General features: G+C 32.4%; 1 protein-coding gene across 1 annotated transcript in view; it reads right to left on the bottom strand.

Annotated features, from left to right (window-relative positions):
• LOC112945752 (CUB and sushi domain-containing protein 3-like) overlaps positions 1–23525 on the bottom strand; it is an 84507-nt gene that overhangs the window by 32449 nt on the left and 28533 nt on the right. Inside the window, exon 4 of the mRNA XM_026037416.1 lies at positions 11147–11354. Coding sequence (XP_025893201.1) covers positions 11147–11354 — 208 coding nt within the window. The remainder of the gene's footprint in view (positions 1–11146; positions 11355–23525) is intronic.

Genomic DNA, 23525 nt, shown 5'->3' with positions numbered 1-23525 from the left:
ATATAGGACATAGGACAATATGCTCTTGCTTAGCAAGAGGAATGATGGTAAAAGTTTATCCTTTGACATAAAAAATAATGGAGGAAGAAAAGTCATGAAGCACTGCAATATATCCACATGAAATATGTGTTATGCATTTCAAGGATAATAAAATGTTCTATGGGGTAAGTAGCTTCTCTGCTGATACAAATATACCAGCACAGTACAAAAGGTCCACGTACAGAGAAGGTTGATCAGGTGGTAAGGGTCCACAGAGAGAGATCCAAAAAGTATACTTGCTAAGAAAGAAGACCGAGATTTGTCTTATGAAGTCATATGAGTATCTTAATTCTGAGTTCTTTAACAGAAAGAAGAAAAAGGCCAAAAAACACTTCAAATGACTAGAAAATGAAACYATGCAAAGGTATATTAGAAGTATAGTACATATTTTAATAATGATTATGATTAAGCATTACCTAATKGCAAGTGATTGAACAGATTTGGTATTATCTGAAACCTCAAGTAATGACTTAGCTTTGGCTCTTCTTACAAAAAACTTTGTTGGTAAAATTAGGATATTTCTGAGCTTCAGCACTCAAAATGTTATCTAAAAGTCCAAGGCAAACTTTTATCTCTTACTCCTGCTAGGTCTTAGCTATGATCATTTCTCTGTTTTATATACATCATGCAAAAATATTTTACCAACATCACTGGAATTATAAGTCCTTTTTTCCTCAATGTACAGAAAATAACATTGAAAACTCCAGCACAAACAAAAATGATAAACTATTGCAAAAAATGATAGCAATGCAGAATAAGTTCTGTTATAACTTTAAATTGGGCATATCCTGCCCTGGTCATATGGAAGGAATTATGTACTGATGTAAGTTGAAAATTCACTAGAATTAATATCTAATTTCTCACAATGAACAGTAACATGAAGAGCATATGAACCTGGGAAGATACAGAAGGAGACTGATCCCTTTATATATATATCATTACATCTTCCAGCAATTTTATGAACTGTGGACTTCTTGAATGAAGCCCCTAGGAGATCTTTATGTTTAACAGCCTTTGATACTTTACCTCATATGAATTTCTGACCCATTTTTCAACCTAGTTATAATTTTACTATCCATAACACCCCATAGCAATGATTTCTGCAACTTAATTATGCATCTGCTGCCTGATAAATTTCATTGAGTGTCCCTATTTATTTTATTATTACAAATGGTGAATAAATGTTCCTTATTCACCTGGCATATAATATTCATAGAAAGATTAATATGTCATGTCCTTTCTCACTCATTTCTTTTCAAGACCTAAAGGTCTTGGACTATTCTATTTCTCTTCATATTGATTCTGTTCTGTATCTATTTTCATCCTTTTCCTATATCATCTGTAATTTCACTCTGTGCTTTTTGATATGAGGCAGGTGATTGCCATGGGGAAATTGCATGAGGTGTCCACAAGAACACCACCATATATCATCTAACATTTGATGAGTGGCATGATTATAGCTACTGGGTTTCTATTCTATTATAAATATGCACGCAAAATCACARACCCTTCAGAGCAGTTGGGATTGTTACCACAGACACAGAGGAAGACACTTGCTCTGACAGATCAGCATCTGAGATCCTGTTTGGTGGCCTGATCCCTGCATGTAATGCTTCCACCTTGGGCTCAGCCTTCTGTGACTTTTTACCCRACTTCCACCAGTCACAATATACATGTGTTTTTATGAATATTGAAATCTACGTACCAATCCACTGCAATGGAGTGGTACAATGAAATAATGACGTTTCAGTATCCATTTAACAATTCGGCATCAACATATACCTATCCCAAATAATACTGTATCTTCTACAAAGATCTTTACCTTATTCTTCCTTTTTTTTTTTTTTTTTTTTTTTTTTCTAGATCACTTAATAAAAGACACTAAAGATCTACCAGTCCTAGTACAGGACTGGTCTGTGTGCCATTATGAAAAATGAGAATGTACTTCTGTCTTTCATTTTGTATCCTATAATCCATTGTCAATCTGTAAGAGGATCTTTCTATCTACCACCCCAAACTGATTTCTTTAAAAAGCTTTGTAAGATACCACATCAAAAGGTTTGTGAAAATCCAGGGACTCCATACTAAATGGAAAGAATATGTCGACATACTTCAAGTAAACAAATCATATGTAAAACTGTGTGAACAATGATTTTTTTCATTAGTTAAATAAAAAAAAGGAGTAATAGCAATGAGCTGAACTGTTTAATTCTCAAATGTTGCTTATATTTTTAAAAATTATATTCAAATAAATTTGCCACTATTATTTAAAAGCAATGAAAATTAAGGTATTTCCTTTAGATAAATAATTGCTAGCCTTGAGCCAGAGAAGCCTCCCACTTCCAGGAAGACAATTGATAGAAATTGGCATAATTATGTGAATAGCTTTAACTTCAACTTCTTTTTTTTTAAGAATAATTTATTTTTCCTAGCTCTTTTTCCTAGCTCTGGTTTGCTGCATTTTGATTGTTTTGTTTTGTTTTGTTTTSTTTTCTTTTGTTTTGTTTTGTTTTGTTTTTCCCCACTTGTGTAACCTCCTGTACCTAGGGAAATGAATGCACAGAAAACATGTACCAATCAATGGCTTATTTTCTCAGTGACAATCAATGTCATGATCAGGACACTGCAGACTGCACCCACAGATATCCAGACATTGAATAGTATGCAATTATTAAAAATAGTTGTGACACTATTTTGATATTGCCTTAATCCTTAATATAAAAGAATTTTATAGCAGGCTTTTAGGCCACTGTATAAGCTTATGCATTAGTATTCTTTCAGATATTGATTGAACTTAGCAGTGCAATTGCCTAAGTTCCTAAGATTATTTAAACAGGAAAAATAAATGGACATTCACAGAAAAAGAAAGCAGAATTTAAATCTCTGAGTAAGGCTCTGAATAATGGTGTAGACTCCATGCATACAATGCTGTATTTTGTTTGCTCATGGTAGCACAGTTTTTCTTTCATGTATTTGAACCATTATACATTGGGATATTGTGGCCTGAGACAAAAGCTGAAATTATGAATCTGCATGTTCAATGTACAAGCCACATTAATGATTGCCGTATTTTGATTAATTTTGTATTCCAGTTTGGAATCTTGGGAAAAAAAAAAATGATTTGGGATTTGAGGAATCACTTTTCTCCCAGGGTCTGTAGTTTGCATTTCTGCATTAGACCAATAGGGAACGTTGGGGAAACTGGGAACACAAGGGAAGGGAAGTGTGAAGTTATTATTACACTGGAATGACAAAATGAAACAAACTTGTGAATTACTTAGTCTTTTCTTGAGTATTAAGCGTTATGTTAAGTCTAATGTGTAATACCCACCCCAGGACTATATAACTCTTAAAGCATAAATTATGGCTGTTTCAGTCCTACTAGTGAGATTTGCCAGTTCAAGCACTGATGTTTCAGTCAAGACAAGAGCAATCTGTCTTTCTCACCACTCCAGCAATCGTCATCTTGAGACAACCTTAAATGGCCACATCAGGACAAGTGAATGATTTTGCTGGAGTAAGCACAGCAGAAGTGTTGTCAAGCAATCTGCTGTTTTCATTTGGTTCTAGACACTGCTGAGTCAGAAGAACTTTTTTTTTTTTTTTTTTTTTAATGGTCATCCTTTCTAAGAATTCATTATTCAAATGTCCTAGGTTTAGACTAATATTTATGTAATTTTCCATAAAATAAACAACAATGGAAGGACCTGGGCCAATTAAGGAGCATTAAGGGGGTGCTGGAAGTGCAATTACCTAGCTCAGTAAAACTAAACAAAAGGAAAAGTGAAAAGTTCTGAGCATTCTCCTAACTTGTACAGATCCTTGAGAATTATTTTTTGATTTGTTTCAAAACATTGGTAAGACTCTGGGAAATTTATGTAATCATACAGCTGTACAGTAGATCTTCTTACACATCTTTTTAAGCTTCATTTCATAATACTCATAAACACAGGAAAAGTAAATGTTGCTTCAGAAGTGCTACTCACTTCAAGAAATTGCAAGCATATCTTATATTTTTGCAACAGGAATAAAAATGTTACCATCCTATCAGAGTGTAGCTTAATTGCAACAAAATATTGTATACCATAATAGGAATACAATAACCAAAGGATACAGTAGAGCAATACAAAGTGAATCATTAGGTGAAATCTCTCCATATAAAACTAAGATTTATGAATAGCTGTATGGATGCCATCATTCAGTTTGTAGTTCTTTTGCTACTATATAAATACCTGAGCCAACACCCTAAAATAAAACACCCACCTAAATCGTTCACAAATTTACCTAAATTTGTACCACGATGAACCAAGGTAATTCCATATTTGACTACATTTCACAGAATCACATAATCACAGAATAATTAAGGTTGGAAGGAACCTTTAGGGATTTGACTCCATGCCTGTCATGGATGGGTCTGCCCATCCTTGAAGAACCATCACCTGGACCAAAACTACTTGTTTGGTTAAAACTAATTCGTGTGTGTTGATTCAGACTAGTTCCAAAAATTTCTGATGCAAGGGAAAACTTGTTCCTTATGAGAACAGGTTGCACAGTCGTCGTGCAATTTCCAGCTATGGAGGTTTTCAAAACCTGTCTGGATAAAATCCTGAACAACATGCTCTAATCCCATAGCTGAATCTGTTTTCAGCAAGAGGTTTGAAATCACTCCACCCTGAATTGCCCTATTAAATTCTAGTATTCTGTCTTCCTTTCCCCTACAACCTGGCATACAATCCTACATATAACATATTGAACTTCAGATTAAACATAATTAACACCTTTGGTTGATTTGCATTTCATGCATATGATAGTGTAAGTCAGATATTCTCTCTTTACCAAAGATTGAGGCTATTTATTGTAAATGTCACAAAGTAACTAAATATGTCTTTAAAGGAAAATGTAGACCTCAAGGCCTTTACTGTTATATGGAGGAATGAAGATATTTTTTCTCATAGTTACATTTGTCTATTTTGTTTGAGAAATGACTACAGAAAAAAAAAAAGTTACTAGAACATGGTACTGTGGAAGAACTTTCTATTTTTTCGAAAAGCAAATAAAACAAAATAACATAGCATCACCTCTGCCTCTAGAATTAAACATGTTACTGGGTATTTTTCCCTTATCTGATTCAAATCTACTTCATGTTTCATTAWGTGATTTATGACTACAGTGTGGATAGTCAGTTGCAATATCCCTTTCAAACAGTGGTCACCAAATGGAACCACATAATGAAAGAACAAGAGAAGAAAAACCTGTCAATCACCCACCTCTGCAATAAGTGCAACAAACTTCCCTCCTAACACTCCCAGAACTGCCATCAAAACTGACCCCACGCATTACAGAATGTACTCTGTTTCTTGAACTGCTCTTCATGGTCTCTGAAAAGTGGTGTAAGTGAAATGCTAAAGTGCCTTGCAAAAATAAAAAAAAGAAAAGGCACAGAGACAAACACTAAAGGACAGAGTAGTTACTATGGAGAAGTCTTTTGCTTTTTTTTTTTTTATTATTATTTTTGGTCAAGGATGCAAGTAAAAGCACTTCTGTTCTCTGTCCTTCACAAAAGCAGAATGAAATCTATAATACACAACACATTATCAGAAAGTCAAAGCAGAAAATAGTTGCATTCTTCCTATTCCTTAACTTTTRTTAACCTTGTTTAGTTAAATACCAGCTTGTCCAAAGACGGTATCCATATCTGCTGTCTGTTTTAGAGAAGAAGGATAACTTACATGTACCAAACCTTTGTTGTTTTTGTAGTTATGTCTATTTTTGTAGTAAAGTCAAAAAAAGCTTAATTTTGCCTACAGACCTGTTTCCTTTTTCTCAGTCTTTCATCTTTCCTCCACTATTTTCTTCACAGATCTATCTAGAGAATCTGCTCCAAGATTATAATCATCCAGTTATAATCATCTGCTTCCTTGTACCATACTCCAGACACAAAACATAGCAACTATGCAAATAGTTAGGCTTTATAATAATAACTGCTATTATTTTAAACTCACAGTTAGCAAACAAAAGCTCTGATAAACACTATTCAGCAGGATTTTATAAATATACTTTATTTGCCATGATAATTAAATCTTTTTTTTTTTTTTTCCCAACTATTTCTGATGTTCTTCTTGGGCTTTGCTCCTGTTCCTTAAATTTAAATCCAACTGTATCAGGTTATAATCTATGTATTGCCTGGGTATTTAGCATCTTTATTAGCATCATATTACTCAGAATCATTATTTTCCTGATTCGTTTCCCGAGTCTTATGAGTATACTTTAAAACTTTCTGTCGTATGTATTGAGCAAACAATAATAAAAACTATGATATCATTAAAAAGCAATTATATTTGCTACTTTCTAATTCAAAGTGATTTTTTCAAGGAAATAATTTCTGGAACTGAGTTAAACTCTTGTTGTCATCTGCACTTACAAATATTTCTGCTTCTTGACTTTTATTCTGTTTTCATTTATTTTCCAGCACATTATTATTTTCTTGTTATTTATACAGCTTTGGGGTCATTGTTTTTCTCTGTGTTGACACATTTATGTCAGCCAGAGTTTTTCCTCTGCAGCAGATCAGGTATGTTGGTTGAAAATAAATCTAACCTTTTCAGACATTGGATGGTTGTCTAAAGCGAGCAGCAGCTTTGTTACAAAGATAATATGGAGAAGCTATTTTGTTAATGAATGTRTCTGAAACAGAGTAATCAACAACAGGATGCTTCATTTTTAAATGCTTCCTGAATTTTGATTTTTATCATAACTGAACTGTAAACTAAAAACAGAATCTGTAAACTTAAAACAGAATACAAAGATATCTAAATGGAATGAGCTTTATATCCCCCAAAACAAAGCCCTTCTCCATCATAATATACACCTTCCACCTGCTCATCTTCTTTTGCTCCCCTTCACTTTGCTTTGAATTACTACTATTTTATATAGTCTTCACTTATATTTTTTAGAATTTTGTGCAGCATTGAATGTTTATCATTTTATCCTTTATCACACTAGTAACGCAGGATAAAGATGAACAAAATACATTAAATTACTGATGACAGCAAAGATACAGAAAATGTTAAACATTTTACCATATCTATTTTAGAAAAAAGTCCTGCTGAGAAACAGAGAACAGGAGACTCTATTTCTTGTTCTTATAGGTGTTACCTGTTACGTTGTGCTACAATCAATCATTCCAGAGAAAGATCTCTGGACACCAGGCCATGAACTCAGAAAGTTCTTCTCTGCAGAACTCTATTTTAAATGAATTTCTCTGCAGAACTCTATTTTAAATGAATGCAAAAGGACTTTTTTTTTTTTTTATTAAATAGAATGTTAAAAAAATATAAAAAATATAGTATTACTGTTGCAAGTTATTCATATATTTAACCACATATTCACATTCATATGTTAAGGCAATTAACATATGAACATATGATCTGATATGTAATTTCACATAGTGAACTCTTTACAGTGTTTTAAGATAGATTAATTGTCTATGACTAGCAATGTAAATCTAATCTTGTGTATTATTTTGCATTGAGTGCACCTAGATTTCTAGAGGAAATAATGATAACTTGGCTAGAGCCAAATACAGAGTAATGATCTAAAGAATAATCTGATTTAATCTGGAAAACTCTCAATTTCCTTTATATTTTATGAAAACAAGATAGAAATCAGTCTGAAATTCCCCAAAATACAACATGAATAAGACAGAAACGAGTTCAGTCCTGTTGCTTTAAAAGGAGGTCATATGGGTCCTAACCAGAGGACCACAAGCATGCTGACCTAAGCAGATGAAGGAAAGCACTGAGGCATACAGCACCGCACATACCACTTGACTTTAAGGAGTGTGCTGTGCTGCACAGCATGTATCATATTATATTCCTTCATATAAGATAAACTTTTCCAGTAATACGAGAGCCTGGAGATGGCATCCATCTGCTGGTGGTACAAGCAATGATGCCATATCCTTGTCTTTATCTTGAAGTGGAGCAACACAGTTTCCTTCTACAGTACAGTACTTCTAAGAAAATTCTAAGTTTAAAGACCACAATATCAGCTTAACCTCACCACAGATAGGATTTGTGCAACATGCTATAGCCCAACTAGAGGTGTCTCTTGGGGCTTCCAGCTTTAGAAGCAACATGAGATATTACAAGTTGCTATCACCTTTTCGTTTTCAGGTATTAAGAAGATATGATTTTTATTAATTTTACCTTCTATGTATTTTAATAACTTTTATCCTTTAYTTATTAAAATCTTTTAATAAAAGATTTTCTTGAAGAAAAGTCTTGACATGACCAAAATAGGCTGATGATCAGTTGGAAGACCAAGGAAAACATTTGGTCTAGTCTTTCCTGAAGACTTCCTAGTCATTTTCCATAGACAACCCCAGGCTATCTACTGTGCCTATATTTTAGCTCATTATTTTAGTCACATACACGAAAAAATCCAACAGTTGCTACTATCAAGATCAATAAATGTGTTTTAGGAGTTTTAAACTTGTACAGTCAACAGGCTGTTTGTGAATCTGGTACTGCCAGAGTTGGCAGAGTTGGCAGAGTTACCACAGTATTTGGTGTCCCTATTAAGAGATGAGTCCAGCCACCCTCAACCCCTCTATCCTCTGAGGATCAGCTGGAATGCAAGGAGATTCATCTCTTACCAAATTTATCCCATCCCTCCCCCACCATCAAATGCAACAGTACATGAATCTTAATGGAGTATAAATGACAATTTTAAAAAAGGATATGATATCAAAATGCTTTTCTACATAAGCATTTATTAAATTAGCACTGTAATGTTTTTTGGTTTTGTAAATTTGTAAATTGGAGTGTTTCTGTATATAAATTATGTAATTTTGATATAGTCTAATAAAAAGTATATGAGTCTGTAGAAAAATTAAATCACTGAAGCACATGACAGAATACATAAATTGCCCTAAGAACAAGCTCCTCAAGTGATTCATATTTTCTATATGTCATCGGTGTTACCTCACTAATAATTATAATAAATTATTGTTTGAAAATAATTCATTTGACAGCTACATCAAAAGATTTAATGTCTTCAAAAATCAGAAAAATGGCAATTCAGTAATATTATGATACTGATAATTAACTACATAGGAGGCAGTATGAATTAACTTATATTATGAAATACTATACATTGTGGCTGAGATGCGCTGTGTAGATTCCTATTATATCTTAAAGTAGTAAGGAATATAACTTAAAACCTTCATTTGTAGAAACTGACTGTTATTATCAAAATAATGTAACCATCTAATTTATGATATTTTATTACAAATTTATAATTAATTTTAATTATTTTTTTAAAAAATCATTTAATTAATTATTTTTTTCTTTATGTGTTGATTGCAGGTGAACAAAACTCTATTGACTTTAATTGGGCTTGTCGGATTAGCCCATAGATTCCACAGAGCCCTCATAATGCTTTGCGAAGCAGTTAAGAACTTAAGATTGTACTGGAAATCAGTAGTGTGTTTAAAGAAATATAACAAATATATTTGTTTATTATATTCAAAAGTATTCCATACTGATTTTTWTTTTCAGAATGATGTGATACTGTGTTACCATAAAATTACCAGGCCAGAAAACCACAGCATGTATCATATTATTTTTATCAATGTTCTGATTTTGAATGAAGTTGTGTGATGGATATGCTCCTTTCCCAGCTCAACCGGACTTTTCACATGCAGCCCTATTCAGGTGTTAAGCACCAGTGACCCTGGTAATTGGCTCCCTGATTTCTTCCTGGACTCAGACATTAACCAGCAATAAGTCCTGATGGCTGCATCCCATGGGGAGATAAGGCTGATGGTGCATACACCAGGCAAAAGTCCTCTGAAATGAAAGAACGACTATAAGTCAATCATCTTATCCCATAAATATAGGGACAGCCTGAGAGCCCCTTGAGTTCTCCTTTCATGGCAGTGGGCTGCACATCAGGATCTCCCCTTGAGCAGAGRCACGTCTCAAGGATATTCCTCAGGATTAAGAGATCCCTTTCCACAACAGATTCATAGTAAGTGAATATAGCACGCTCTCTTTCTGGACTTGTAAATATTACTTTGTAACTGTGCACAAAATCCCTTAGTCATAAACTGTTGACCAGGTCTGGGACAAGGATTGCATCCATCTGTACCCAGACTCCTCTCAGCAGGAGATTGGAAAGCAAGGGGGTCCAATCTGAAGCTCGTGACCCAACGGGAGGGTGTCCATGATAATTGTGTATTATCTTAAACCTCCATGCAGTAAATAATAATTAGCGATCTTGCCATAGAATCTTGAGAAAACATTGTCCATATCAATAAACCTTAATATTATTTCTTTCATATGAGTGAAGTGCATTGTGTCACTCACACTCCCTACCACTCGTTCTGTGACAAGTTGTTAAATATTTTATTGATTCTACTTGTTTTATATAATACAGCTACACAGCAACAACACCAGAATTGCCAAAGAAAGCTTAGGAAATATTGTTATACAAACAAACATGGATCTCCTGTGAAGATAATACCACTGGAATGAAAAAAAAAAAAAAAAAAAATTGCTGTGACTACTCAGCTGTGGGTGACATATTGCTCAGATCAGTATGAAAATTTCCCAATCTGTGTAACACTGGCCATACCACCAGACCATGTGTATGCTTGGGTAGGCAAGTGTGACCAGCACAACTTTACCCAGCTCTAATCTCAGAGTGCACCCTGCCAGTCACCCCTACATGATATAAAACTCCCTGAGGGCTCCACAATGCTCAGGGAGTCAGCCTGGCACAAATGAATCAGCCATTCAGTTTCTAAATATTTGGGTTTTCTCTTTCTCTTTCTTTCTTTCTTTTTCCACAGTAATGATTAGACATACCCATGGACAATAAAGTGAATAAGCATGAATGGCTTTCATGTTGATGTTTCATACGTGGAATATATTTGGAAGTTATTTTAAAGTTGCAATTAAAAAATTGAATTTACACTACAGTAATTCTTGATTTGGCAAGATGATGAGTAAGGTAAAAGCAATAAAAGCTACTCTTTCACATTTGTATCAACTTTTTTTTTTTTTTTAAATTTCCCAAATTAAAATTACAATAATTAACTTACCATATTGTGGGTGGTTCTGAACCTTCTACTTCCAAATAATCATATTTCTCTTCCATCTGAAAATCTGTAAATATGAGTGAGATTGTATCGCCAGGTTCTGCCACAATTGTCCATGTGCAATCTGCATTATTATGATATTCGTTAGGAAAATTGGGACTGGAGATGATACCACTGGATCCTCTCATAGTTCCTCCACAAGCATCCTCAGCTGTTAAAAAAAAAAAAGAGTAGAATGCCATTAAAATCACTGCTTAGCAATGCATATTTTCTTACTGAAAAATTAAGTTTGATTCCTTTATCTAAAAGACATTACTTTATTTAAAATACATTATTTAAGGTTTATTAACATATTAGAATTGAAACTGTCACAAAGTTAGAGCATAAGCAATTGCTTCATGTTTCAATTATTTCAAAATTATTACACTAGTTTCAGCAGGTATTTTTTAAATCTAAATTTTATTTTAGCAATGTTTGATTCATTTTATAATGAATGAGATGAAAAAAAACTTGATTTCCTCCTCTGCTTTAACCAAAAATATTTTCATCAAGCAAATTGAGTTTTACAGTTGTCAAAGGCAGTTTGATACAATATATGAAACAGCAACATTATACTGAAAAATCAAAGCTTCTCATGGGCAATTTCCTAAATATCAGATGACAAAAACTTTCACAATTAAAAATTTTACATAATAGTCATTTTAATTCAGATAATTTTCAATAGGTCTTGTTGTTCAAAAACAACCATGGGAACACCTTTTACATGACAGCATGTTCTATAACATACAATCTTGTACTGAGTAAGTTCTTGGCATTCATATTAGAGAAGATCTAGAAAAACTAACATTACCCGATCTATTTTTCATATAGTGATTCATAGATCTCATTTTTCAATAAGGTAAGGGAAACCAACTGATCTTGTGTATCATGAAAAAGACAAATATATACCCTATACCCTAATACCCCCAATAACCTCAAAATAACCCCAAACCCCCCCAAAATAAAATAGCSTAATATCCCCAAAATTATTTTTGAGAATCTTGTCATTTTTTTTGCATGTCAGTATTTGAATTGTATTTGATTTGCATTTTTATTTGAATATCATGTTATTACTTTTAGAAATGGAAATACGTTTCTATAGACCAATATCACATTTTATCTAAGTATTTCATTACAGAAAGTTTGAAGCTCACCCCAATAGGATTTTTTTTTCTGCTTAATTAAAGTGATAACATGAATAAAATTAGACTAAAGCCTGAAATCAGGCAACATTTCTGAAAAGAAAAATTTTAAATACTTTTTGGAAAAAGTATTGTATCATTGAAAAAAAAAGCTGTGAAGATTCCATAGGACAACAAAGAACTCTCATCTGTCAGGAAGAAAATTCTTAATGACTGTCATAAGCCTCCTAATTAGGGTAATTTAGAATTTTAAGATACCAGATTTTGTTGCTTAAAAATTCTACTAGATTATTTTATGACCAGACTATTGTATAGACACAGTAAGATAAATATATATATTGGGATAATATATATATWGATAATTAATGAATATTTTTACCATTTATTTATTATTATCATTATTTATTGTATATTATAAATATAACAATGTTGAGGAACTTTAATAATTTACCGGTTTAAGTCTGTGAAAGTCTGAAGTTTACTGTGAAAGTATTATAATASTACATGAAAAATATCAATTTTGGTTTTATAATTTAAGGAGTATTCAGATAATCAATATCTATTTTGATCCTTTTAGATCTTACTTCACAGAACTGATATTAACATACAAAAATGTTTTGCATACTAGCTAAATGGTTTTGAAGGRCCTCTACATGTTCATTGAAATACAGCTTATCAGCTATCCATTTCAAAGAGTTGTCACAGGTAAATTTTCATAGCTTAATTTATGAAGTTTATGCTATCTGGCATAAAAAGACTAGTGAGTGGAAAAGATTTTGTTTTCATATAAGTTAAAAGGAGAAGATTAGGAGTACTCATAAAAAGTAAAGACATTGAAACAGCTTTCATTTAGAATCAAAAATAAAAAGCCCTTGGAAAAAATATACTACAGAGCTCATAATATTTACTTTCTGTAAATGAAACAGAGAGAGAAACCTATCTAATTCCCAGCAATATGAATTCTAAATCTAAAACTATTCATTAAAATGTTGCTATACTGTGCTAATACTTAAAAGAATAAATAAACAGAGTGACTATGTTTAAAAACAGAGAATGTGTCAATGAACATGCCTGGTATTTCTGAACCACATCTGTTTAGATATTTTTGCCAAAATGATTTTTTGCTACCATAAGCAAAACATGACCCAAACAAAACATGATGCATTTTGTTCTGATTCATGAGTCAACACTTACTACAAATAAAAAGGATAGTAGCTACTTTCAAATGTAACCAAAAGYACAACGGATATTTTTTACTCTCAGCAATGCAAATGTTAGCTTGGTAAATGAGAGTTATTGYGCTAGATTCCTAGATCACTCCATCTAAAATATCTTTTAACTGTTATCCATTTGGCTTCAATCATGCAGGTAAAGCATCAAAGGCAAACCCTCACAGCTGGGAAGACACCAAATCCCTTGAACATGTTTGGCGCTTTAAATTCTGAAGCCATCAGAAAAGGGAATACACCTTCAAGCGTATTCTACAGTGACAAAAGCTGTTCTTCRTCAAACTGAAGTTGGCAGAAGTCCTGCCACTGACTTCAAAGTGTATGGTGAGAAATAAAAGAAAATTTTATAATCATCTACATACAATCCACCAGAATTTCTATCACTTTCCTCACTGTTTTGATGTCAGTTGAGAAACACAAATAACTCAGAAGAAAAATTCATGAAGAGTAACAGTGCCCAGTCTTTGTCACTGTGCAATGAGTCCAACAATAACATGTGATAAGAAAGAAGGAAAGAGAAGAAACATAAGGATTACAATTATTTTTGTCCAGGTGTCTCAGAATCTCTATATATTTCTGTATCTTCTGCATGAGCTATGCAAAACCATTTAGATATCAATTCTCAGAGATACTGAGTACATAACACTGCTCAGTTTCCATGCAATCAAAAGTGAACAGCAGTTAAGCACCTAGCTGACTTGAAACAATTGTGTTACCACTCCCTGTTCTTTTGATTTGCAGGTATGAAACAGGGAAAATGATATTCACAAGAGTAGTGGGAAGACAACATTTTTGTAAAGTTCTGAGACAAACAACATTGTGCTGCTGACAGTTCTAATTATCCAACAAGCAGAGAGGAGATTAAAACAAAAAATACTCTACTTTTGAATTTCCTCCCCAATATTTTCAAAAAGCAAATTAAATTTATTTTGTCATGAATTTAGTACCTACAAACTTGCAAATGCATTATGAAAGCATAAATGAAAAAAAATATGCAGATTGCCAAGATGTCACTTTTGCAAACATACTTCTCTGATCTTAACCATATGTTGAAAGGGGAGAGATTTTTCAAAGCGATATGCAAGTGGGGACTTGGCTTAGAAAAGCTTTCCAAGGTATTAAGAATTCAAATGAAGTTCTATATTTGAATATGCATGAAGGCTCATGTAGAGGGAATATATCTGACACTGCGATGATATGTGTGATGGTTACGAGAGTACAAAAGTTTGGGATTTTTTTTTTTTACTTTTTTTTCTGGGCATAGACAGGTAATAACCTGTCTTATTTATAGGTCATAATTTATATATGTACACACATGACACTTTTTTTTTTCTTTTTTTTCTGGATTAACCCCAGCAAGAAATGAAACATTTAAGTAATATCTCACCAAAATTAATTTCATAATATTTTAAATTGTATTCTCAAAACCAATTACAATCTTCCTTGTATGTGTTCCTTATTCCTTTTCCATTATGATTTTTTAAAATGCAAATATTTATTTCTTTAGCCTTCTCTTAGTTTAAATGTAAATGTAAATGTTTTCTTATTCCTGCRTGTTTCAGTGTTATTTGCAATAGTGTTACATAAGCATTGAACTGTAATTATCAAGAAGAGTGATGATCAAAGGCAGTCAATGTTATCAGAGATTTATAGACCATGCAAATTCACTGATTTCAATGAGAATTAAATGAGACTGCATGGTAAATCAATCAAGTTTTAATTTGGCACACRATGTATCATGTCATCTAATCTAACTAGATAGATATTTATAGGTTTTTGAACAGTTAGAATTAAGTGATTACTCCACTGTTCACAGAATAATAGGCATTTCCATTATCTAGTCTTGAAAATCAGATAGAAATAAAAAATAAAAAAGGAGTATTGCAACTTTCTTAGTTAATACAATGATCTTTACAAAGTCCAATAAAAGTTTAGAGGAAGTTAGGCAGCTTCTGAATGAACTCCTCAAGAAAGAGTAATTGCAGCAGTTCCTCTGTATGTTGATCTTAGACAGACTCTATGAACTTCATGGTTACCATTCACCTACTATAATTCAGGAAAAAAAACCAAACATCTGAAGCGTTGGTTGCTATCTTGAATTTTAAAGAGRGAGTCTTTTATTCCAGACAAGTTGGCTGAAAAGTCCAAAGGAATTAACATTGTATTTCTTCCRCTGAGGCACTTAATAATAGTAATTATTGCTCTTAAAGATCTATGCACATTAATAACATCTGGCACTTGTAATTTTAATCTGAGGCTCACAGATCCTCAGACATTTACATTAAAAATCATTGAATTCTTTCAGAAACACTTTCTCCAGTGTTTGTTAAAAACTAGGTAAGCAGATAACATTAATGATGCATGGGCATTTCATTTTTTTTTTCTGATTATACTTAGTAAGTTCACTATAGATTAGTAAGTCAAATTCTACTGTGGTATTCAAAATGAGGTATAACTGCTCTCTACTATGTTACTGTGTAAAACATAAGTTATTTCCAACCTCAAGGATTATATGATTCTATGATTTTTTAAAAGGAACATGAGGAGAACAAAAAGGGGTAACTATTCAGGAAAGACAACTGGCATTAATAACTTTCAGTCGAATCTATGCCATTATTTGCGAAAGAGTCATAGTGGTGTCTTCATGTACACCAAGAAATCTCAAGCTGCTACACAAGACTTGGAAAGTCATTGACAGATAATTCAACCTGGATGATTYCTGCCAGGTTTTAACCAGCCATGAGAGAAGAATGAAGAAAATTACATAGGAGTTAATCTTGTGCCATGTTTTCCAAAACTGCATGTAAGGTCATRCAATACCATAAGAATATGTTTCAAAATAAATAAATCCTGATCCTATTAAAAATGGGTTAAAATGACTTTACTCTGCACATATATGAGATGCATGCACATCTATCCATGTTGCAACACAAGCTCTATCCATCTGCAAGTATTTTCTTTCAAGATCATATGTCAGAGGCAAAAATTTTTGTTGGGCAATTAAAAAAAAGAAAACAGTCCCTGAATGAAATACTATTCTCCACTGTATAGCCTCATATTTTCATTAAAATATAAATGAACCACTTATAGACATAAAATTTTGTGCATAAGGGAATCACAGTTCTAAGTATTTTCTTACTAAGTGAAGCCTACTGCTATATACATCTTTCTGAAGCAGTTCTTGATTATTTGATGCAATGAAATTGAAAACGGAAATGGAAATGGAAATATAATTATGTAGATTACACTTTGGGATATTTTTCTGAGACTACTATTCTTTAGCTGCAATCCAGATTCTGACAAAAAAGGAAATGTTTTGTTATAAAATTCTACCTTTTTTTTAAGTAAGATTTTTAACCATTAATCATGTTCATATTTGACATAAAGTATAATGAAAATAGCAGTATCCATTATGGACAGATAGTTCTTTGGCATGAGAAAGCAACAGTTCTGCCCAACTATTACAGAGACTGCACACTCTCTTAAGTATGACTTAAGTATTTCAGAATTAGAGTGTAGCATTTTTATTTTTTGCCTGAGGAGCTTGAAGAACTAGTTTTTTTTTTTTTTTTTTTGGTGGGGGGATGTTTGTTTCTTCTGAAAGTTTGTCAGAGGTTATCTCTAAACTTAAAAAAAAACAAAACTAAACAGAAAACTCTTCATCTCAATATTAGCTTCAGTGATTGCAATTTAAGAAGAGATTTTTGTATTTTTAATAAGGTCTAATAATAAATATTTTATATATGTTTTATATATTATATATTTTTATTTTATATATTAGCAAGGTTTCTGATAAAAGTCAGTATTTTTTTTATTTGAATATTACTAGAGAAGTATTTTCTGTTTAATGTTTTCCTTTTTGAATGTCTATATGTTTATACATTCAGATTAGTCTTACAGAGCTTGGCATAGATAAACTAGTTTATATCATATTTTAAACTTAATTTTCCACTAGCATGAACTTGCTGGTTTATCTGTCAGCAACTTTCACAAATATCCAATGTCACACTTAGACAGCACTTAATGCAATGTTCTTATATACACTTCAGCTTTGTGATTTTCTGCACATCCTATACTCCTTTCATAAAATCCARTGTAGAAAGAGTTTCTTATCCAGTTCCTTCACTGGCTAGGTTTCAGATCAGCAGYATAAAAGAAAACAAATAAGCTGAAGTGGAAGGTCCCTTAAGAAATTAAACCTAGTATAAAAGTATGTAGTACAATAATCTGATTATGAAATGCAGGTGGATATAGTAACACATTACACAGGTAGTCACAGAAATGCTTGTAAAAAGCTATATGGGCAATCCCATTTCATAGGAGAGTTTCTGGCATTCAAGATACCGCTCTGCATCTGTTTCATCTCTGGATAAACCAGTTTTTAATGGGTTTAAAAAAAATGGATAAACCAAAAACCAGTTTAACCTATTCTCCATGATTGTGTTGCATTCAGATTTTCAGAGTCAGGGAATAAATAAATTGGTCTTTAAAAAAGGAATAGAGAGAACAGAGTATATCATGTGTTACATTACATTTTTGCATTTCTTTTAATATTCTAATATAGTCTTAAAGTGCAAATCTTTTGGCGTATATATGTGTGTGTATATATATATATATCATATCAAATAGTTTTCTTAGAAGAAAAAATAATTTAAAAAAGAATATATAAATAATATTATAGAATACTAATAGAAGTAATAATAATAATAATAATAATAATAATAATAATAATAATAATAAATGTCCTTTCCTCTTATTTTCTTTTAGAATATTCTTACAGTTTTCAGAAATTAAAAAAAAGCATACATCAACTGAAAATCTTGAAGGATAATTGCATTGAATATCTGTCATCAATGACTTACTTAAACTGTTCTTGATTTTGAGGGAAGTGATACAGAGGATTTCTAATAGACTTAAGGAATCCTAATTTTCTATGATCTTGTGTTGTTTATTGTGCAAGTCACACAGATATATACAAATACACTTAAAAAGGTGACATGAATCATATCCTCAAATACTTGGTTTTGCACTTGTATGTTTAATAAAGCTTTAAAAATTACACAGATTGGCAGCCAGCAATAAAATAATAAAATAAAATAAAATAAAATAAAATAAAATAAAATAAAATAAAATAAAATAAAATATTGATTCTGTATTTTAAAAAATTAGTTAAATTAAAGTGTGCTCTACCAAAAGTTAAATGGAATATATTCTCAGCAAATTGTCTCCAAGCATTCTTCTTTTGAAAGAGAACCACAAAAATATACCCACGGGAAAAACACTACAAACACCCACACAGTTTGTACCTATTTGGAGTCATTAATTTAGTAATTTAGCTTGGTTATAGTTTTATATACAAGATTTCAAATAGTAAAAGTAGCCATTTTCAAATAAATATTGAACCATTATCTTTTATAATATTATCTACAAAGAAAAAAAGAAATATATGAATAGGAATATGAAAATAAGAAATGAATTTAGTTCACACAAACGTGGGGGAGGAAAGACCTACAAAGTGAAATACTTCATTAATTTGAAATTAAACGATATTTTTTCTTTCTAAGTAAATTAATAACTGCAAACGGCAGGATTTTTGCTTTCATTCTGAAACATCATTTTGTCTTTTCCCCTAAAATCAAAATGCATCAATTCTAAACACCTACCAGATATGCAGAAGGAAAAAAACAAACAAACAAACAAAAACAAWCAGGAAAAAAAAAGTTTAGTCAAAGGATTAAGCAAAGGACACATGCGTGCATAAAATATTTTCCGTGTTGGTCCAAATAATGCCCTTATCTAACAGAGACACTTAAGCTGAGAACAATCACCTTAGATTTTAGTTAGAGTCAGAAAAAAAAAAAAAAAAGTAAATTCTAACATTTTTATCTTTAGTCAGTATGAGAGTCTGTGTATAGGTGATATAACGTCTTTTGTAGCACCTACTGAGAAAATCTGGCACAGATAAATTCCTTTCATATATCAGTATATTTTGATGAAATAAGAGTAAAGCTTCAGTAAGATAATAAAACAAGTGTCCTCTTTTACTCCACCCTGTTATTTATTCCAATGCACTTACAAGTTACGGAGAAATGTGGGATATGTTAGACCGGAATAACAGATACAATATGATTTTTTTTTAGTGTAATCTGTAACCAAATTCTTAAAGCATTACAGATTCCTTATCTGGCTCCATAACACTATATATTGGAAGGTAAATATACAGGCTTATTCAATTCAGGCTTATTCAATTTCTTAATATTAATAATAAAGAAATTTTCACTTTTCAAATCAATTGTCACAGTTTCTAGAGAAAACTGCTCAGTTTAGAGAGTTACTCATTTGGTGGTAGGAGTGGGAAGAAGCTTATTTCAAAAGACCTAAATGGAGATGTCTAGAAAGTTATGTTTATTTTTCCTTTCCTTCTTTTTCATCTTTTTCCTGACGTTTCAAGTTCTAGTTTTTCCTAAGAACAAGTAGGGATCAGGATTACAATGCGCACTTCTTCAGTCATTTTTACCTAGCTATAGACATTAGAGAATAAGACCACTTAATACTCTTTCTGTGTGCACCACTGTACAATCAACTCAAAGACTTTCTATATCACTTTCAAAATAGGAACTTAGAAGAGAATTTAAGATATTTTTTGTTGCCTAGTCCTTTGAACTTCCTGGTTTCATGACAATTGGATTACATGGATCCTGCAGCGTATAAATACTTATACAAAAAAACAAAAATGGTCATCAAAATATTCTTCTAAAATGGACAGTTCCACCTAATCATATTTGCAATACAGATAAAGAACACTGTGCAATCCTTCCAAGTGCTATGCAAAACAGGAAGCATGACTGCTGCTTCACGTTACCTCTTTTCTCCTCTAATGTTACGTTCACTTTAAAAGATTTTCCTTTCAACCCAGCATAAAATGGCTAAGGATGACAAAATGCTTTCAGGATTTCAGAGTCGTGATTTTAGTACTTGCTTAATTATGCAGGGAACTTAAAATTTAGTCCTCTTGAATGTGATTTGTGACTACTGCTTACCCAGAAGAGAGAAGCAGGACTTGACCTCTTTGAGAGACACATTTTCAGCCAAATTCTGACTGCTCTGTCAGCTCTTTTATCTTGTTTGCCAGAATTTATCAAACTTAAATTAACCCTGCTTGCGTTTTGAAAGTTCACAGACACATTCAGATTTGGAAAACTAAAACCCGAACTTGAAGGAAAAGATTTTTACATGACAGAAGTATTTAGAAAAAAGAATTTCAAGCTTCTGTTTGAACAATACACAAAGAATGTTTTCAAGCAGAAYTTTGTACACCTTCTTTCTCTATCCAAATATCTTTGTCACTCACATCTCTTTCTCCTCCCAAAGAGTTTTAATGTTACACACACAATCACAGAAATTTTCTTGTATGCAGACAGGACACACATTATATATGCAGCCAAGAAATTATTTTTGGTACAATTAACATTTTAACAATCAAATAATCCAAATTAACTGAGCACAATGAAACTTTACTAACAATCATTAACAGGATTGTACAGGACCTTTCTAAAATCCACTCCTTTTCCCTGATATTATGTTCAYGCTCCCAATGTCCTTCTATCCCAAATCCCAAAGTCAACACTTTGGTCTTCAAGCAAAATGAAGGAAGTGGAGGATCTAAAAGAAATCACCCGCTTATTCCTTTCCCTGAGAGAGGTGTGATGTTCACGTGGAGGGCTCCCTTGGGTTTATATTAAACTTTTTTTTCTTATCACTAACTCCTTCTGCTCACCTCCTGGATGAAGTGTGAGAGTTGCATGTAGCCTTACCTGCCCCAAAGGAATGCAAAAGGATCTTGTATTTTACACAAGACTACCTCATTTTGTTAGATTTTTACTATGTATAGTTGCCACAGAGGTCAGRCTCAGACAAGTCAGGCCCCAGAAAATTGGTGAAACAATATAAATCCAGCTCTGCTCTAGATAAAAATCATGTTTACTGGGCTACACTGTCATATTAAGTCTTCAGGGATGAACTAATTGTAAACTCATAGTAGATCATAAGAAGGCTGAGAGTTTTTGCTAAATGTCTTCCCAGGTAAACTATAGAAAATAGCCAGACTGTCACAAGAATATGACACTTTCACAATAATGTTCACTGTCACAGATTATTTACACTATTGGGGACTTTTTTCATGTTGCAAAGTGATTTAGAAAGATTTTTTTTTAATGTATAAAAGTGTAAAGTGTAAATTACATTGATGTGAAACTTCTATTAATATATTCTGATACTTATTAGGTTACTTTCCTTATATTCAGGCTTTTCTTTATTTACTATAACACAAACAATTCATTAATGAGGGGATAAAATTGTCTTTCCAAAAAAAAAAAAACCAAAATAATTACAGAATTCAAAACATATTAAATCTAATTAGAATTAGATATTTAGGACTGATTTTATTCAATCCAGGTGAATACAATGGCTAATTAAACATAATTCTAAACAGCATTATATTAGATTATTGAATGACAGGCAGACTTAATGTCCTGTCAAAGGAGATTGTTAGAGACACTGAGGTATTCTTCCTTTTACTGTGCCTTAAACAGCAGAGAAACAGGAAGATCCAAACAGTTTTTATGTTTACATTTCACTTTTTAATCTGCTGCAAGTAACAGATGTGTTCATGTACTACTATGCTACATAGTTTGTCAGAAAATAATTGCATCTTTGAGAACTGCATCTGACCTTTGAAGGCTTACATTTGTCATGATGCCCAAGAGTTATATCCTCATTTCCCCCATATGAACTGTCAGCACTGAGATGGGTCACTACAGTCGTTTACAGCAATATGGTAAGAAGAAGAAAGGATATAAGGGGGCTACGGACAAGTGTAACTGTTTTTGTAAATAAATATTTGGATATGGACAAATGCTAATTGTTCTTATATCTCTGAACTTGCCCTAAAAACAAGTTTTATTGCAGAAAGAGAATGTTTTTGCTTCAGGTCTTCACTGACCATCTGCTCTTATTTCTGAGGAGTTTTGTATTAATGAAAAATGCAGAAAGTGTGTATTGCACTGGATTAAAATTTAAAGTTGTACTTATATGTACCTTATTCAGTAAGTTCTAGTGTTCAGAGRTTTGAGTTTCTGCTAAGCTCAGAGTTCCAGAAGTGTGAAACACGATTAAATTCTGCATAACTCTGCATGATACAGGACTGTGGTGATTTTTTTTCAATTAATTTTATTTAGGGAAGAAGGAAAGTAAGGAAAATGCAGACATCATTGAAAGAATGACTTAGAACACARTAGTGTTGATTTAGAMAACTATATWTTTTTTTTTCACTAGGATTGACAGTTTTGGCTGCTTTAACTACCTACAAGAGATTTCCATGCAATAATCCTGTGCTGCATACTTTGTTAACATGGATTTTGATAATGCTCATATTTTAAAATTGCTGGAGAATTAAGTTTCCAAAAAAAGAAGAGGACAGAAGCAGAAATACAATCTACTGTCCTGACAATTTTTTCTCATCCTTGTTTCAGTAAGTTACCCTGGTTTTTGAAAGAAAATCTATTGAAAATACATTTCTTTCTTTCCAACTACATTCCTTCCCTTGCAGCATATCTCTAACCATTCCTGTCTTCCATTCAGATTTAATTAAAAAAAAAAAAAGTCATCTAAAAAATTGTGGACCTTTGTAGAGTGGCACAATACTCATAAGAGGGAGAGGAAAAAGGTATTGAGGAGAGCAGAAAGGCTAAACCCATTTAAATCTGCTGTTCAACAGAGCTCTGCATATTCCAATTTTTCTTTTCCTGTTAAACAATTGTTGCTTACTGGCAAAATCATGCATAAATCTCTAGGTGAAAATCCTTAATGAGATACTGCCATGCAGCATCCTCTTATGGAGGAAGAGTAAACACATGTGAAGAAAATAAAAGATACAAACATCTCCAGAAGTCTCTTCACTTCAGATGACTGAGC

Source organism: Nothoprocta perdicaria, unplaced genomic scaffold (genome assembly GCF_003342845.1).
Source record: "Nothoprocta perdicaria isolate Ctin4 unplaced genomic scaffold, notPer1 scaffold_199, whole genome shotgun sequence".
Taxonomy (NCBI): Eukaryota; Metazoa; Chordata; class Aves; order Tinamiformes; family Tinamidae; genus Nothoprocta; species Nothoprocta perdicaria.
This window is presented reverse-complemented; position numbering and strand designations above follow the sequence as displayed.